This window comes from Lichenostomus cassidix, chromosome 2 (genome assembly GCF_008360975.1).
Source record: "Lichenostomus cassidix isolate B80296 chromosome 2, HeHo_3.0, whole genome shotgun sequence".
Classification (NCBI taxonomy): domain Eukaryota; kingdom Metazoa; phylum Chordata; class Aves; order Passeriformes; family Meliphagidae; genus Lichenostomus; species Lichenostomus cassidix.
The window spans coordinates 105,174,269-105,194,240 of record NC_139482.1 but is presented as its reverse complement, the minus strand read 5'-3'; the positions used below and the strand labels follow the sequence as shown (position 1 = coordinate 105,194,240).

General features: G+C 40.8%; 1 protein-coding gene across 2 annotated transcripts in view; it reads right to left on the bottom strand.

The window, feature by feature from the left end:
• The window catches only part of LAMA3 (laminin subunit alpha 3), a 105,490-nt gene extending 85,518 nt beyond the window's left edge, over nt 1-19,972 (bottom strand). Inside the window, exons 1-5 of one of the 2 annotated variants that reach the window (XM_085052703.1) lie at nt 19,558-19,972; nt 13,553-13,705; nt 2,915-3,032; nt 2,185-2,303; nt 498-668 (exon numbers count right to left, since the gene is read on the bottom strand). In XM_085052703.1, coding sequence (XP_084908829.1) covers nt 498-668; nt 2,185-2,303; nt 2,915-3,032; nt 13,553-13,705; nt 19,558-19,815 — 819 coding nt within the window. In that variant the 5' untranslated portion in view covers nt 19,816-19,972. The remainder of the gene's footprint in view (nt 1-497; nt 669-2,184; nt 2,304-2,914; nt 3,033-13,552; nt 13,706-19,557) is intronic. The other variant, XM_085052704.1, reaches the window with a different exon arrangement.

The window sequence follows — 19,972 nt, the reverse complement described above, 5'->3', positions numbered from 1 at the left end:
AAGATCCACTGAAAACACCTAGGCATCTCAAATGATTTGTGGAAAGATAGCAACTTTCAAGTATGGTGTTTGATTTCTGCTCTTTCAGAAACTCAGGTACCATTTTCTGAAAACCTTAAGTGAGTAAGTATCAAGAAGTCAAATAAAGTTGAAGAGATTTAGTTCCTCAGTTCTGCATAAGATAGTTTAGAGGAATTTTGCTTTGGCTCTTTATAGCTCCCATGATGCATTCAACCTCCTTCCATATTAGAAAGCAGGGAATGAAAACTGTCTGTTACAAAATCACTAATCATTACTGCCCCTCCACAAATCCATGCTGGCCCAGTCACCTTCTTGTCTGGAACAAACCTGGAGAAAAGTATGGGGATTTAAAGGTGGGTCACTGCAAATTTCATTGTTAGGATGTTGCAAACTTAAAATATTTAGACCATTTTTTGGTCTCTAACATGCTGGATATGATTATTGAGTATCTACATCTCAGTGACAATAGTACTTACTCTACGAGTTACAGTGGGGTCCCGTTGAGCTTTGGATATCAAATGTCCCAGAAGAGTATTAGTTCTGAGAAAACGAAGGCGGATGTTTGTTGCTTTTGTGAATTCTTGAAGACCAGGGGAATAAGTGAAGTTTTTTGCTCCTGGGCGGCCATTTACCAAAGATACTACAATCTAACAAATAAGCAAGCACACTCTTGTTAAAACATATCAACTGCACATGCCAATAGCGGCACAGAGCAGAATTAATAAAAGAATCCAAAACCTTACTATTGTTTCTGAACATATTTGCAGTAACAAAGCATTTCATACTAAAGGCAGGATATTGGGAAAAATAGTGTTGCTAGTCTTGGAGCCTCCTGTATTCTCATTATCCATATACCACATTGGCAAAAAAGTTTTTTAAAAAGTGCCTCTATCTGTTTTGAAAACAGTAGGTATAGAACACAAAAAGTACATTTTAATAGGAAAAAACAATAGGAGTAGTTGCAAGTAGTTATTTGAATAGTTGACAGTGTCAATGGAAGTTTAGCCCGAGTAAAAACATCAGATTCTGGCTCTTTCCCAAAGCACATTTATTTTTGGGTCAAGGCATAAACATTCCTGGAAAATATTATTGTTACGAGGTCCAGTGCCTGCAAGCATATTAATGGTCTTCTGGAATAAAGTACACCGTGTTGCTTTAGAAAATCCCCTCACATGAAAGCAGGTTTGTCTGACTTCCAAAACAAGAGATCCACTTTTTTTATTTTTTAAAGAAACAGCTGCCAGTAGCCTAGCAATCGTGAATCTCTATTGAATGAACAATCGAGTGTGTAATTACAGGGCTTAGTAAAAGACTTTAACTTATTTATAAATATCCAGATAAGAGATTTCTAGTATCAAATGGCTCCTACACTCTGAAGCACATAACGGAATGATGACTGTTCCAACTGCAGCACAATTCCTTCAGGAAAAGTCATAGAGCATGTTATAGGGGGTGGCACCAGCAGTGTTCTTCTTTGGAAATTATTCTTTACAATATTTTATTAGGAAAATTATACAATTACATTAACAGGAAGTTCTATTTTAATATGAAACCCCAGATCCATCTGCTCAAAACTCTGGATAACTCTTGAGAAGTTCAGATTGGATTCTAACAACATCAGGCATAAGAGCAGAATGGCAGGAGGAGCCATCAGCACATCGAGGAGTTTAACATTCATTCAAATACAAGCCACAGTTCTGTCTAGCAAGGAGCAATGGCTAAAATCAAAGCAACGTTTTCTGAACACTTGTATTGTATTATAAACATGCAGCTTTCTTATATATTCTTTTTTTTAACAGCTACTTATTCTTGAATAGCAAATATCTGTTTGTACAGACTAGTCACATGAGCAATTCTGGCTCAGTGATTTGTGATATGCACATTGGAAGCATTCAGAAAATGCAGTCAACACCTTCAAACGCACATAGTTATAGTGAGGCATGTAAATTGTGACAAATATCAACACAGGCTGCTCTGAGCAGCCCCTACTCCCATAGGGAATTGTGATTTAGGAATAAGGTCACCTTCCCAAAATCTCACTTTGATTATGGGCTTATTAATGGAGATTCAAGCAGTCATAGCTAAAAAATTACTTCCAACAAACTTCTGAAACCAATGCTGTTTGCTTCCAGCATCACACATCGCTTTCCTAAAAGCACTCACCTCTCCATTTTCTAGAGGCAGAATGCGAGAGTATTCTGTGGTGCACAGGACATCACTGTCCCTCCTCACAGGAAGATTTGCTTCCCTTCCGAAGCGCCCCAAGCAATCTGCTTTTGAGTCTATCCAAGCAAGAACAAGATTTGTTTTATATATGAAAATAAGCACTATTGTTCTAATTTAAATTAACAAAGAGGTATCCTCTGTGCTTGCACGTAAATTCTACCCCAGTAATACAGTACTAACAGTGATTGCGTCACTCAGTACAGAAAAACAGACATTTTTAAAAACAATAATCTCTCTTCCCAAGCAACTCAGCAGTGCCTGACAAGACATGGCACAGTACCTCTCGTATCATCACCAAAAAAACCCTATAAAGGTACTCCAAGATTTTGCATTTGTATTTCACTTCAAGTTTTGCAAGAAACTTCAGGGTCCCATGGGATGAAGGACGCTGAAGTTCTGACATACCCAAAAAACAAGACAAGACACATCAAAAATTCCCAAGAGAGTGAAAAACATTCATGTGCTGAGTTATGCTTTCAAGACATCATACTCATACACTCTTATCACTAATTTATTGTGGCTAAATAAGAAAAAAGAAATGTATTTATTGTTCACTGTCTTCAGTTGAAATCTGCAGCAAACCTCATGGCTTGATTTTGCTGCTACTGAGCAAATGATTAAAGAAACCTGTCCACAAAAGAGCAGTGACACAAGGATTGATACTTACAAGCAAAATATTGCCAGGGAGTGTAAGTTTTTCCAAAGTCCACTGATCTTTCCAAGACCCAGAGATCTGGACGAGGAGAATTTGCAAACTTGATAAGGATATAGGCAACATGGAAGAGCTGGTAACAGAAGATACAAAGATCTTGTCAGGAGCTTTTTTTGAACTCTATAAAAGCATGACAATAACAAAACTAATGCAAATGAACACTTTTTCTTCAGTGTGCAGGGAGAAGTTATTCTCTGCAGTTTCATTCCCATTAAAATAAGAGGCCAGATTCTCAGCTGGCTCCTTCACCCGGCAATGTGTTCAAGAACATTAAGACATCTGCAACGGGACTGTGTAAAATGCCATCTCCTGCATTTCAGAACACGTCTGTTGTGCAGGTGACTGATTGCCTGGGTGTGTTAAGGGTACAATACTTAACCTGGAAAAGTTACATCACTCAACCAAGCTGCTTTTGCAGCATCCTGGTATATCTGTGGTGCATTCCAATCACGTAATTGTGCTTGTAGACAATGAGTATCAAAATCATGTAAGAGAAAATGCAAAAACTCTTTACACTGGGACTCCTTTGGTTGTATTTGATACTGATCTCAGCCACCTGCTCCCTCATTTTTAGAGTATTTCTAGATAATTTTGCCACTTGACACATTTTCCCAGTAATGAAAGAAAGCCATCCCAGAGTTTTGTGGGTATCAAATAACACAAGAGAGATTTTTGTAACTAGGTAGCTCATTCAGTGTCTGAAACAGCTCAACCAGCTTCATCAATTCAAGGTTCCCGAGGCCAAGAGTATCATCTGACTTCTTTAGGTGCTCATTGTGTATCACACAGAGAGCTCCCAAACACTAGAGAAAAAATGGATCTTACAAGACAGGAAGCCTCTTGGGATAGTCCGCAGTCATAAAAAACAGAACATCAATAAAAATTACCTTTACATAAAAAGCTAAACACAGATTGATCCTAAAAGTCATTCAAAATTTAAACAACTATGACATGGACGGGAGCTGTCAATAAAAGCAAACCAATACTGAGGTACACTCAATATTCAAGTGAAGCTGCACTGGAATTTCCCACTAAACAACCTCAATTGAGAATCATCTACTGGCAGGAGATTCTCACTTTGACAGGGTAGACAGGGAGTTGCAGTCAGCAGTTTGTCAAGTAAGTGCTGCCAGAGCCCCCACACCAAATACACCCAAGCAGCTCATCTTTGCTCATACCTCACAAATGTCACAACCCTGCAGCTAGTACTTTGCGAAGTTTATTAGACTCCAAACCACAAGTGCACACAAGCTCTCAACTACAAACTGGGAAGAGCATTTTTTGGCATGCCTGGCCCATTCAGCTGTCAGCCAGGAACAAACAATTCAATAGCTGTCACACCAACGGGACCACCAAGAAGCAGATGCAAATAGTGAACAATGCAGTGAAGCGGATACCAGGAAATATTTGCCACTAACCAGCACTGCACATGACAATGCCATGGCTACATGCAGCCTCCATCTGCACACATTTATTTCAGACATCAGCTACTGAATATCTGTACACTGCATTCACAAGAGAAAGTAAAACCTTCTCATGGAGAAATGGGAGGAATTCAGGGACTTCATGGAACACGGTCTCATTATAATACCTCACATCTCAGAAGTAAAAAAAAAAGCCAGAAACTTTGTTGTTGTGCATTCATTTAATGCAGTATGTACAACTACTCTCCAGGGCAAGTCCCTCTTCCCCACACACTAAGGCATCACTGCAGTAGTTATTGTTCCTTGCAACCTATTTCAGAAACTCAAGCTTTGCTGAATGTTGCTAACTTGGGTCAGTGCAGAGAGAGCCAGGAGGAAAATATCCCAACTTTTCTGTTAGTGTTGGAATCTACCCTGCCGATTTAACAAGCTTGACAAGCACCAGCTTCACCTCATGAGATACTAAATTAGGTACCTCAACAACCAAACATTACCTCCATAGGAAAAACTACTTACTAGACAACAATACTTGAGAACAGTAGGTGGCAGCCATTCTGTTGACAGACACATGGCAGTACCCAAAACTCTGCTCAATGACTGCACAGGTGGAGTAATGCCCTCGAAATGCTGATGGAAAGCCTGAGTTTAGTAATTGTCAGAAAAGGTGAATACTTTGGGGACAGTGGCAAGATCTTCTCTTACTAAGTTTCTGGTACTCTTTGCCTGAGTAATTTCTGCTACTTCACTGTCAAGTTTCAGAGTAGATACACTGGACATACAGACATTACATGTCATCTAGAATGGCCACTCAGTGCAAAGATTGGTATCCTTCTAGGAAAAACAACAGTTCTGAAATTCCTAAAAAAAGAAAGTGCTTCATGTTCTTGCCTTTGGTTAGTTGAATCTCTCAAGGGGCATTTAGCTGTTCAAATCAGGTTTGCACTGGCAGGCAACATTAATAGTATTTCCTCCCCTATGTCTTAAGATCTTTGGAAGTCTCATCTTTACATGCATGTTAGCAAGAGTGGTAACACTCTGTGTTGACTGATAGAGATTTAACCAAGACAAGTGGTTTAGACAGCTCAAAAGGAAACAAAGGAAGCATACACACAGTGTCCTACCTTTTCCAGGGCTCCACAGCTTATAGTCACATTGTGGAATGATTACAACAATGACCTTATGCCTACTCTTAAAAAATTAGTATTACATCAGGAAGTCTGCAAGCCTGCCAATTCTTAAGGAACTGCCACCCAGCACCTCTCCTTGCATACTTCCATGCAAATCAAAAAAGTATGGCAACTTCACAGTACTGCTACATATGAAAACCTTTAATCCACATGCAGCTCTCCTTACACCTCACAATTTGAAATACTGCTCAGGTTTGTACTGGCACATTCAGAAAGGAGAAAGGGACACGTCTGATAAAAATTAAATTAGTATTAGTTAGTGACAACATATCACCAAAACATAGCCACCAAGCCTATCATCTGTCCTGCTTCTGACTTTGCATGAGTGCCTATGATTTGGTTTTGACCTGGATCAAAGATGCAGAATGGCACTTGAACATCTAAATTTCCACTAAGATTAAATATTGACCTAGTTGATGAATGTTCTCTCTCCAGATCTGATGAGACAACAACAGAAGAAAAATAATCCTTGGCTTAGCAAATAAATCCTCACTGAAGATAAAAAGGTAACCTTGCTGACATAAGCCCTAGAGAAGCAACCACTAAAGCCAATTTTAATCACATATTCTAATCTGGCATTTCACTCCTTTAAATCTTGATCCTGACCTAAGACCTACCCTGAAAAAAGGGCAGACTAAATTCAAAGCAATATTTCCCTTCAGCCATTTAGTTTTGAGAAAAAAAAAGGGAAATGCCCTAATTTTTGAAAAAATGTTTATCTGGCTGCTTTTAAGCCAAATTTGTTTCATTAAAAAACAACCATCTCTTAAAAGGAATGCTAAAACTGTAAGTAAGCATTTTGGTACAATTATATAACAGTAAAAGAATTTTCACCAAAAATCCCTGAAATATGGCTTAATCAAAATTTTGACCATTTTCTTGTACAAATGAAGAACTGGGTTTAAAAGTGGAAACAGCATATTGTTTTCAGTAATGGAAACAATACACTCTGGAAATGCATGCTTGAAAGAGAATGTATTACTGTAAGTGTCAAACATCATATCCTGCTGTAATCCAGTACCATAGGTAAAACCTGATGGACTATCAACAGCTGGAATTTAATCAGTTCCACACTGATGTGACTCAGGTTTGTTCAGATTTGAAATGTCCTAGCAGCCAAGAGATTAGGTTTTAGAGATTCACAAAAACTCAAGAGTTTTTAAAAATTATCCTGTAGAATGAGCAAAATGCCCTCCTCATGAGAATGAAAATTAAAATTCAGTGTTAAGCATTACCAAATCACATTATAAAAAGAGAGCTCTCTATAAAAGCTCTTTAAGGTGAATTTAAGACGACATGTGAAAAGCTCATTTAAATTGATTGAGTTACACTGTATCATTGTAAATGATACAATATTCCTGATCTCTAACAGCATGTACACTACTTATTTTAAACTAACAGAAAGCAAACTTCCTGTTACCCATTGCATTCTCATGAGAATGCTAAAATTCACAATAACGTTAGTTTAAAATGTGTTTTCTATTTTCTCCTTAGAAGTTTAAACAACTCTTTATAGAGAGAAATTTCCAAAATTTGTTTGAATCCTAAAAACCATTTAAAAGTGGGTAAAAATTAGCTATGCATATATAAAGGTATAGCACATTTTTCTCCATTCCTGACACCATAAAGTCAAACCAGAATACTAAAATACTGAAATGACTTGTTACATGAGTGCTGGACATAAAATAGTACAAAATAAACACACACTGTGTTCCAAACAATCATCATTTCTTGTGTTGCACTTGTAGGAAAAGATTGTTCTTCCTTTTTGGCTCATGAAGAATAAAAAACCTTGGAATGTGGCAGAAAAAAGAACCCAACTAAATCCAGGTAGACCATCTATCTGAGACATCCTATAGGTCCCTAGATTCATTAAAAAAGATGCCACAGCAATCCTTGTTCATACAATCTGAATTGTAGAAGTATGGAGAACAGCTGTTTCCAGCTGGGTGGAATTTCCACAGACTGTATTAGCAGATACAGCTGCACCACCAAAACTTCCCTCAACATGGCATGGCTGCTCTTGCAGGTTTCTGGCATTATCTTGAATGACGTGGTTGGCATTGCAGGTTACTTGGAAGAGACAGAAATGTGACATGACTCAGGAAACAAACTAAACTTCTCAAAGGGGGATTGATGCAGGAGAGGGATTCAAGAAAGTGTGATCTGTGCTCAGCATCTGCTCCAGAACACAGCTTAGTGCCACTGACTGCATAGGGTTGGTGTGTGCACACCCATTAGTTTCTTAGTGTAATGAAGCCTTAAGGTCTTGAGCATTGTTTCCTCTCAGAGACCAAGCCACAAAAGTACCAATCTATTCAAATTAAATAATAATCCCATGTACTCTGGTTAAAATTAGAAGCTTTGATTTCTTGATGTTGCAAAGAGGAAAGCAATCCCTTTATTCAAACATCTCAGTAGGATTTGAGGCATCCTTGCAGATCCAGATACTGCATGGAGCACTCCTGACAGTCAGTATTTGTCAATTTCCAACAACATATTTTATAATATAAACTTTAATACCAAAAAATGCCAACTAGGGAGAGCTTACCCAGCCTTTCTGGCAGTTGCCAGCCACTTTTCTGGTATATGGAAAAACAGCTGCAGCAGAGGTGCAGACAAGATCATGTGTAGATAGTATCTGAGAGCCATGAGACCTCCTGAGTGTGCTCCATCCAGTTTAATTGAGTTCATGTGTACACAGCAATGCCTACACTGCATGAACAGTGCCAGTGACTGTAGAGGCTGTCACCACACAGCATGCTCAAGTCATTCCTTGTGGGCCAGCTTCCCAGTCTGGAGCATAAAAGCCAGGAATAAGCACAGGATTTTCAACAGTGTTCAGCTACCACCGAATACAGTTGTATTCACATCATGTTTTCCTTTAAGCAGCCACTGATGCTGGAGTGTATTTAGTTAGGTAAAGTAAAAATCTTTGAATAGGCTGTGAATAGGCCTCATAGGCATGTCTGGAGATCTTTTCTCTGTCCCAGCTGATGGCAGGACCACAAGGGAGAAGCCCTCCACACATTTCATAAGCAGTACTCTAGAAGGAAGAACTGCCTCAAGAACTAAAAGCATAGTCCATTCTCCACATTCAACCAGTCCTTGGTCTTCCTGCCAATGCTGCAGGCAAATGCATCAATGACTCTCAGTTATTTTTCTGAAATTTCTCATACAGCCACTTTTCCATTAGGACTTGGACAAAGACTAACTCAATGCTCATCATTATTTCTTACATACGGCCTATTTCTTTACAGAACACTGAAGCTATTGATATGGGAAAGGATTTGTATGATTCAGCCCTCAGTTGTCCAGAAGATAAATGTCCCTTTTGAGAGCTGCAGTCCAAAGCAGAAGGAACACAGTAAGACTGTCAGCACTGGAAGGAAACCCAAGGAAGCGCGAAGTGTTGAAGGCAATCAGCAGAGGTTCTGCTCTTACCATATTTGGTTGAAAGTGAGGTATTTAGAACAACGTATCACAAAATTAAAGTAACCTGTAGAAATGAGTGTTGAATGGAAGACGGGGGAAGCAGGAGTACAGACATGGAGGGAGGGAAGTGAGATGAATGAGTTAGAACCAAGACCTTCTAAAAGGGAGGCTGAGGAAGAGCCGGAGAATGATGGAGTCAGGAAAGCAAAGAACTACACTTGTGAGGCTTTTTCCTGTGTATTTTCAGAATAATATTAAATTAGTACAAAAAATGTATTTTAAAACCAGTGACATGCATCTACTAGTGCAAACAAGGAAAAATGCTGAGTCATTGAAAAGGTCTTTAATTAAAGCTTTAAGAAAACACAAACATTGACTACAACTTAAAGGAAAACATATAAGCAAGAAAGAATGTATTTTAAAGTATTTCTCTTATTAAGGCTGATAGCTCAACTCTGAATGAACTGCTTGTAGTGTGACTGAGGAATAAATGGAACATGTATTACCTGATACAACTTTCAGAAGATTCTATCAGGCAGCTGCTACTTGATCAGCTGAAGTTGTGGTACTCTAGAGCTCACAACTAGACGTATCTTCCTGTGGTGAGAGCCAAAAATCACAACTAACTTTAAAGTACACTTTTCCATGGCATGATCCCAAATCAGCTTCCTGCACAAACTGAAATACTCAGAACCAGAGTTCTCTAAAACAAAGGGACACTTCTGTGCTATTATCATCACCATTTTTGTGTACTGCAGGGCCAATATTGCACCTTCCCCAGACTTAAGAGCCCCTTTTCTCCCCAGTGTGAACCAAAACAGCAGAGCAGGGCTCAGCTGTGGGTTCAGAGCTGTGCAGGGGTTCCAGAGGAAGGGCTCTGGCTCACTGCAAGAACAGCTCTGCAGCACTGCAGAAGCCTCATGCAGTGGTTCTCATGCCCTGACCTATAGGACTTCCCAGTGTTATTATAGAGGTTATGCAACTTCATGCTACAGCTGGGTCTGATTTCAGGGTCAGTAATAATACAAAGTCTTCAAAAGTCAAGCACAAGGAGTGAAATTATTATTTTTGGAAGCCCAGTTCAATGAAGCTTGTGACAAATCTCCCACCACCTTGACAGTTTCTCCCTACAGGAGAAATGAGCACAGGACACTTTATATTTTACAGAATGACACTTAAACTAACTGTAACTTCTGAAACATTTTAAGTTATCATGTCAATCTTTTGTAAATTAAGAACAATTGTTTTTTTAACAACAATTAGCCAAAGCTGAATAATACTCCAAACAACAAATATTGTTTGTAAATCAAAGGATTGCTACCAAATGTAGAAATTAAACCTCTCTCATATAAAGCAACTCAGAAGATTTGCCAAACTACGAGGCTTTTTACAAAATGTTTATATGCTTTAACCAGCAGAAAACATAAAAGCATGAAGTCCTCCACAGGCCACACCACTTATCTTAAATTTATAGTCAAGCTGCCCTCCTTCCCTCTCTAATAAAAGTACTAATTTGGACATTGCATTCCACTGTGTACCTTCAATTTACAACAGTGACTAATAATATCACTACATAAAAACTATTCAACATATTAGTGCACAACAATTCACTGAGCTGCAGTCTTTCAGCATTATATTATTGCCACAAAAGCACAGTTTAAAAAAATACACATAACTAAAAGCAACAACAAAATTTGTGGCTATACTTCTTTGAACTACTTTTTGTAGTTGGACATTTCTTTTTCATCATACTCTATCGTGCTATGATGAACCATCATTTCTTCTGAAGACAGAGTTTAGAAAAATACCTGAGGGAGTGTTACTGTAATATCTGCTGAGCACTAAGCAAGCCAAAGATGAGGACACACCTGCTGAAATTAGACAATCAGAAGAGTCAGGGGAAGGGCAATGAAATTCAGACATTCTGGACTCAGAAGTTTAAAATGTGTTGAAAACTACATTGGGAAAAACATAACCAATTAGATGAATAACTGAGACTTCATTTGATCCAAATATTTCAAACAAGTCAGGAACAGCCACAGTGTAAGCAGGTATGTTAACAGCATAGAGAGACTGCCTCAGGGGTCAACATTGTAATTGTTATTCAGAACGACTGTGATTGATTAGAAATATAACTATAGTACAGAAAGTCAGAAAGGGAAGTAAGCAGGGGTTTTGCTTTAAGGTTTTTGCTCTTTCTCATATTATAAAGTACAGCAAAAAGAGCATTCTTCTTGCAAACAGATTTAACAGCCTGAAGGCATTTTGACTTTCAAAATCATCCCTAACCCTTGTGAAACAGAAGCAGCACCAGGTGGGTGTTCTGTTCCAAGAAGTACGGAGCACTAAAACTTCCATCGTGCAACTATTCAATTAAATATTGTTGTGAGACCCTGGCACAAGGCTCCACTGGGACTCTGCTCTCACTCATAAATACATAATGGCAGGAACGCAGAAAATTAAAAGCTTTTGACTTTCTACTATGTCCTGCTTCCTCTAATTGTGGATGCTTGATGACCAGCTTACACACTTGCTCATTGCTTCCCCGCACGCATATGTATCTTACTCTTTGTCACGTTCTGCTCACTCAAAAACTTTTCCATACTTTGTTTGCAGAAAAGAGTGCCTTGTATTACAAAGAAACAAAACATAACAACAAAAAAGGACAAATATTTAGTGAGGAAAACTACATCCCTATTATCTTTTCAGTATTACGGTACGTGGTTCTGCAAAGTACTTAGACATACATCTAACTTTAAGAAGATTTATTTTTCTTAAAAACCAAACCCTTCATCTCAGCTCACTTGAGGGGGAATCACACTCAGAAAAATTATCTCTGTTAATTACTTAGAAAGTCTGCATGATTAATGCACACCAAGCTCCTAATATTTAGGACCATTTAAAATAAGATAAGGTGAGTTGGGGTCTCAGTGCTTACCTGCTCACTTGAGTAGACTTATTCTGTTACAGTACCTAAATGTTCTTCTTCATTGTTAGTATTGTGTGGTACTGTATTAATTTGGGGGTGAAAATACTAAGCAAAATGTCAAAGGTGAATCTCAAGTTCAAACAAATTCTGAGGTTAAGGTTTAACTGGATGAAAGCAGATATGAGATAATGACTGTGAAGTGGAGAAAAAAAATCATATGAATCCTACCAAGCCCTCATCCATCCACCAACTACAATGATTCATTCCTGATCACAGGATCTGGAGTAATTTTCACCTTTGTCTTGGATTTCCTTCATTTCCAAGAAAGGGGATTCAGAATCACCTTTACAAGAAGTACACGAAACACGCAACCTCCCACTAAGAAATACTTTAATAACTACAAAAATCTTAGCACATAGCAGCTGGTCTCCAAAGAATCCCATGAAAACAGGGCACTGAGTTCATAGCCCTTCTCTAAAGGAAGGAGGTTTCTCAGAAGTTTACTCAGCACATAAAAAGTAATGCATGTGTCAGTAAGTCCTCCAAAGAAGCTAAAAAGTGCACAGCAAGGAAAAAATTTTGTAAGGCCTTTCTGCACTGCAGCTACACTGGATACAGCAACACTGAATGAGGATATCCTCAAAATGAGAACCATTCCAGTCACGGGAGGAACAGGAGCACTAAAACACCATGTAAAAGAAGGTGTAAAATAAGTTGCACCTGAATCCCCAACAAAATGGCAGCAAAGTCCCACAGAAATATTTTCCTCAGTTATCCCCCACCTTGCTGTCAACTAAACTGAAGGTCTACTCAAAAAATCCTGTCCTATATAATCAATCAATGAACAGTTACAGCAGTCCAAAATACACATGCATGCGTGTACATATAGTTTGCAGGCCTGCACATATATTTATAACCATATGTTTTCACATGGTGTGAACTTGCACAGTGTAACTAACTTCACTGGATCAGCACCCAATTATGGCAGTTGAGAATCCACCCCTGTGACTTAAGAAACAGATACAAAAGCTTTACTCTTAGCTACTTGCCTACCACTTACAGGAGAAATATGGGTGTTCATGTTACTGTCTCATTACTAATTCATAGCACACTGAATTTGCTGTCCCTTCCCTTTTAGACCACCTTATCAGTATTTTCCTGTCTATATTGAAGATCTTGCTGGATGACAGAGAAACCAGAAGGACCCCTGAGGCAAAAGCAGACTCCAAACATTACTCTCAAAATATGTACGTGCAGAGATCATGAAGCCTCTCTCTGCCCTCACAGAAATGGAGAACCTTAAACAGAAACTAGAGCCTAAGTTTAAACTAAGAGGTCTCCACTCGTAAGCTCAGGTTAATGAGTTACAGTGTCCATGCATGAAACTACACCATCACTACAATTTGTGTGATGCCAAGAGCCCCCATCATCAAAATTCCTAAAGGAAAATAATCACTTTAATATAGTCAGCTTGGCAAAAAAATACAGAACATAAACCAGACAAAAAAGCTGTGATGTCAGAAGCTAAAATTACCAATTCAAACGTCTCCCCCAAATGCAAAGCACATGTATAAATGCAAGAAATTATCACACCTCACCCCGTAGCTGAGGCACTTACCTGTCCCAGATCTAAGGTGACATTGACTTCGTTGTACTTCAAGCCCATAGAAAGAGGGGGACTTTGCCACCAGCGCTCCGTGCCATCAATGGCATTGGTTATTGGATGAGCTTTGCTGGGATCAGCAGCATTGCAGTAATCACAAAACTGGCCCTGAAACAGAGTAAATGAAAAACATGATCTCACACAAAATATTATGCACTGATGACACATGTGGTTGTCCATTGAAATTCTGAACTAGAGTGTTGACTAAAAATGGGGGTAAATTTTGTTCCTTTATATACCATAATGTTTAATTTATAAATTATTCCCCTGGCAATTAAATTACACACTTACACTCTGAAACACATTAACTTTCATGTTACTAACTAAAACTTCAGAAATCTCAATAAGGGAACTACTGTAAATCTTGATTAACTTATCAACACTTTGGTGAAATTACCTGTATTACATCTACAGTGGTGTCTGCAGGAATCTACAGGAAATTAACGAAACAAAGATTCATAGAACTGGATTAGGAACAACAAAAAAATTATCCTCAGTTCCTCTAAAACACCATGAAATATCCACATATGCACATAGCCTGGTATTAATAAGACCATTAAAAAAAAAAAAAAAGCTCTGTTATTTGGCTATAAGCTTGGCGTAACAATTTTATAGCACTGTTTTCATTTTTGTTCGTGCTATTATTATACATTCTGAATCAGAGGTTTCTAAAGAATATGTGCTTGTGGCAAATGCAACAGATTCTACAGACTGTTGCCTTTAAGCTTCCTTTTAAAGAATCCCATTGTATCTTCATTTCCAGAAGTTACTGCCCACTTTCCAGTCCACAACTAAAGCTAATATCCAGAGATGCCCTTTGAGAGTCTCTTAAGCTCTTTGTAAAATAATGATGAATAAACTTCAGGAAATTTAATTGTCTTTTGATTTCGTATCTTGGCTTGCCCCACAAGCTATTTTTATCTCCAAAAACCCACATTTTAAAGTTTACTAAGATTAGTGCTGAACAGCTGAAATTAGTTATATAAGGGATCTTTTTAGTGTCCCATTCACTTCTTATTCCAATCACTAGGTGGAGATAATCAGTGAAAATGCTAAACTGTGCCAGGCACAGATCTTTGTAGAAAAATGACATTTTCATTGAATGGAAGTACATGGTTACTTCAGTAGGACAATTGCTTAATCTATCAGTCTGTGAGGTGCTGCCAGTGTGCTGGACTCCTGTTTGAAATAAAGGGAATGGGGCAAATGTTATCTTATCAACTAAGCATATGTTACCATTAAAAGCATGTGACAAATCTTTTGTTGTTTCCACAATCCATATTGCCTGGCATGAAGCACATTCCTACCTCTTAAGAATTAACAGAATCCTATATAACTGTCATTGTTTTGTTGCTGCTGTCAGACTAACCAGTGTAAAGTAACTTGAGCAATCACACTTGTCCACTTTTTATAGAGAAATAACAGTAGAGCTCTCACAGTCTTGCTGGGTACAGTCTTGCAAGCTTGGTGAATCAGGATGTTTAGCAGAATTTATTCACCTCTACCACAGTTACTAATGGATTGGAAAATTCTACATCATTCTCATGTGATACAAATACACCATCCTGTATTTTTCAAATACAAAACATAGATGTTCACCGAATATTTCTGCATCAATAGCAATAATTTCAGCATCTGCATCTAGCAACAGTTCCATCCTCATCTTCCTCTTCCAGAAAGCCCAGAATATGGTGTCGTTTCCAGAAGACATGGCTACCACTACCTGTTCTGATTCAGCATTGCTGGTGCCAATCTGACTGAGGGTTACCTCTTGACAATTCAAAGAGACTAAATACTCACATTCACAAGTTGGTTAACTACATCTGGGGTCATGTTATAACATGATTCTCCTCCAGCTCTGTTAGAGAAGATGGTTTGGCTGACTTTAACACATACTACAGTATGCCAGGACACTGTCTGATTCATAGTTTGCTGCAGCAGATACACATCAGCCCGTGCTAGCCACAGGCAATGCTGCCAGTTTTTGCAGAGACGACAAAGTACATCATGTCACTATCTGCAAAAATCCATACCCTGAGAAATCAATCTTTGTACTGGCAACGCAGTTACTACCACATCAGAGCATCTTCCCTGACAAATGCATACCTGAGTTCTGACATATATGTTACAACAGTGCAAAGCTTCCTTAAATAGCTTTATAAAGCGCTTGAAACACAGTCTTTAGATCTAAATTACATTCACAATGATCAGGCTGGAAGTAGACAGGAAACAGTTGCTGCTACGGCAGTTTCAGGTCTGATCTGGAAACAACCTCAAAGAAAGGCTGAATGAGAAGAAAACAATGGAGAGTATTAAACACAAGAGTTTAATTTACATGCACTTATGTGATTTCAGTATACCAGGGCACTTGATCTGAACTCAAGATACCATCTTTTTCTTTTTGGGCACATAATTCAAAGAATTTCATTGCAACAGCTGGAGTTTCAGTTATTTAAATTACATTCCAGCAACTCTGCCAACTAGGCAGCAAAACAAAAATGAAAGAAAAAAAATTATTGGACAGAGCAGCCTTCCTTCCTCACTGGCAGTATCTCAGGCACACCATGCACAGCTTGTCTGCTACAGGACACGTTCCCATTCCAGCAGACTGGGCCCTGAAACTTGGTTTGGTTTTGGCTGCAGTTCATCAGATAGGCAGGTGTGCATTTGCTGGTGACCTTGTTACCCTCCTTTCCCCTGCTCCTCCTGAGCAAAAGAAAGACCTGGAACTGCATGAAAGAGTTTGCTGAGTACTCCAGTGTGGACCAGGGACACACAGGGATGAAAATGTCTCATCTGTAAGTTACAGAAAGTGACAACAATGAAGGATTTGTTCAGTGTTTCATACCAAGCAGCTCTGTGCCCACTGTCAGGGCAGGACAGGTATGCAGTTAGACTTTAACTCACGCCCGCACACCACTGTGGACAGACCGGCAGGCAAAACCAGGCATGCCATTTATCTATCAGCTGCTGAAATATTTTATACTGTTGCACATTTCTTCTCTCAACACTGTTCTTATTAAGTCATTGTCCCGCATGCCAATGTGCTACATAAGGGAAACACACCTCTTTCACCAGTGTATATCCAGCACTGCCTGAAGAGCCTTGGTTGAGCTACCCATGAAAGAACTGACCACCCCATTAATCACCTTTAAACAACGTCCAAATGCTCTTTCTGGATCTGCTGGATATTACATGCTTCATTAAAAGACACATCACTAAATGACAAGCTGAACAAGAACAATCAGTGGCAGAGTAATGGAAATGATGCTAGGGCTTCTCCTCCTCTTTGCCTTATTTTCAGATAGCACTGGCAACAGAGCTGTCTGCTCCCTTTGCCAGAACAAGGATCACCTTCTGCACCTCCTTTCCAATTTCCCTATTCATAGACCAATTGCTGCAATCCAGCAATGTAGAGAGTCCAAATGAGAGTGACTCAACTGTGTGGTATCACTTGAACTTGAACCGCACAACACAGTGGCTATTGCACCTGTCACTTCGTAAAAGCTACATGACCTTCCCTCAGACTCTTAAAAAACAGCACTTGAATACTTCTGATGATTTTAAATCCTTCTATTTAAACTCATGTTCTGTAAAAGTTTAATGCAGTTCTCTCCAATTTTCCATGAAAGAAGAAATTCTCTTCCTTACAGCATCTTTGAACTTGAGAGGTGGAGTGGCTTGAGAATAAACACATTGTGCATTTTTCATGTCTGGATTTCCCTGGCCTTTTGAAAGGCTTTCCAACCCTTCTTGAACCACAACAACTACCGGTAACCCACAGTAGTATTCATGTTATGTATTTCAATGGGGCTTTGTTAAAACTAGAAATTGACGCGGCTGTATCTGTGCTTACACAGACGCTCTGAGAGGCACAACATGCCTCCTTGTGCCAGGGCTGAGCTATCAGTAGTCCTTCTGGGAACTTTAATCGGGCATGAAACATAACAGCCCTCTAACCTAGGACCTGCAAGTCAAACATTTAAGAAGAGGAACTCCCCCCTTTCTAACCTCCTTTTTCCTTTACACAGCAAACCCTCATTTCCAGTTGAGTGTTAGTATATAAGAGAACAACTACAAAAACCATCAACGGCAACATGCAGGCTTCGTTCCGCTTGCTTGACAAGTTTATCTGATGTTTGCTTTGGCTGATTTTTATTACCCTGTGATTTCTGATACTTGAAGGCATGTCAGTTTGAAATTTCACTGTAGCAGTGGACTATAGCAAGTTGCTGAGATTGCTGGGTTTGCTATTCAGCAGGTGGCATGGTTTCAGGCAACTTTAAACATGAGTGTTGCATTCAGTATGAAAGGATGGGTGCCCAAACTTCAGAGGTGTGCTATAAACAGGGAACCAAGAAGTTCCCTGATCATCACAACCTTTTCCTGTAACCTCAGTTTAAGCATGTAACACCTGTGTCCCAGTTTCCCTATTAGAAAAACTGTATACTACTCATACTATAAGCATCTCCAAAGCACTTTGAGCTTTTTTTATGACTGAGAGCACTACAGAGATATAAGGTAATATAAGGACAGAGAGAGATATAAGAAGATTTCATGGTGAGGCAGAGACTTATGGCAGAGGGAAGTCCAGAGCAAAGCACACTGCTGGCTGTGGCTGCCCAATGAACTGCAAGGGCAGGCTGCATGGTGGTGCACGCTCCCTTCTGGCACATGGCAAGGCACACATATGCTGCACCTTCTTAGTCCTTTCCCCCTTTCTTGAGTGCCTATTCTCATTAAAAAATGAGAATAACAACACTGTTATCCATTGCAACTCCTTCTGAAACCATGTATTAAGGGTTATTTTACTATTAAACACACGAGCACCTCGTAAGACTTTGAAACACTAGCCCTTCTTCCAAGATGCTAAAAATTTACTTGTGTTTTTTCTGTACTGCCTGAAGTCAGACAGTTGACCTTCAAACTTACAAAATCCGTTTCAAGTTGCAGTTTCATTTTGGCTCTCTTCTCCTCCCCACCAAGAGAGAATACAAATAAAATAACTTTGGAAGGTCTGAGGCTTCAGGAAAGTCCCCACTTTTAACGAAGCTCTGACCAAACACATACCAAGCATCTATCACAGTACAACAGTTTGGTGCATTTGTTACTCCTTCTTCATTCTCTAACAAATGAATAAATACACGTGTTTCTTCCAAAGGAAAAATATATTTCCATTAATCTTTTTCCAGAAGTTTTGCAGATTATCGTTATCTTTCTTGTGACTGGCACAAAACGTGTGTAATAATCTTGTGCTATGCTAGGCAAGTACAGCACGACCCTTGCTGCCCGCTGTGCTTATACTCCCTGTCCGTCCCAAGGAGTCTCTGGCTTCCTCCCACAAGCAATGCAAGGCACAAACGATAAGCTTCACATTTAGTGCTTCTAAAATAGCACAAAATACTTGACTAAAGCCAGTACTTTGCCCGCTGCCCTTAGAGAGATGTCCGCTCTCCAGCCAGCGGCCACTAGCGCAGTCCCGTCCCAGCCATCCCCCCAAGCTCGCTGCTGTACCTCCAGCAGCACCTCGCTGCTCACCGCAGAGCACGGGCTGAGGCCACAGAACACCACCTCGGGTAGTCCCCAAGGCACTTGCCCGACGGACGAGCAGCCCACGCGTGTCCGGGAGCAGCCGCAGCCCCGCGGCCAGAGGGGAGGCTGCAGCTCCCCGACGGGCGGTGTGTGGTGTGCGGCTGCAGGAGGTGCCGGGACACCTGAGGGCAGAAGCACCGCTGCTCGCTTCCATCCATCCTGCCCGGCGCTTCCCTGCCTGGGTTCCCGCCGCTCCACTCTCCCCTTCTATGCCCGTGGCACACACCCAGCCAGGAGAAAACGAGACCGCTCACCGCAGGTTCACGTCAGACCCCCCAAAAGACACCCACACACCCCCAGACGCACCCCGGGGATGCGGCGCGGGATCGGGAGCCGGTGCGGGGAAGGGGTCCCGGCCGCCCGGTTACCTGGATGGCGCGTCCCAGCGGGGCGGCTGCCGGGCCCCCCACCAGCTTGCAGAAGAGCTGCGGCCGCCCGCCGCCGCCCGCCGCCTCCCCGCAGGTGGCCGTGGCCCAGATGCGGGCGGCCGCCGCCAGGTTGAAGTAGGGCGGGTGGAGGCTGAGCCCCGTCCCGCGGGAGGCGCCGGGCCCCGGCTGAGCGGCGCACAGGGCGAGCAGCGGCGGGAGCAGCGCCCAGAGCCGCGGGGAGCCCGGCGCCGCGGCCATCCTGCGCCGGGCTCTGCCCTCGCCGCCCCCGGGGCGGCACTGCCGAGGCGGTGGGCGGGCGGGAGCGGGACAGGAGAAGGAACGGGAGCTGAGGAGCTGAGAAGGAGCAGGCGAGGGGCTGCCTGCACCTCTCTCATGCCCTGCCTGCGCTGCGCTG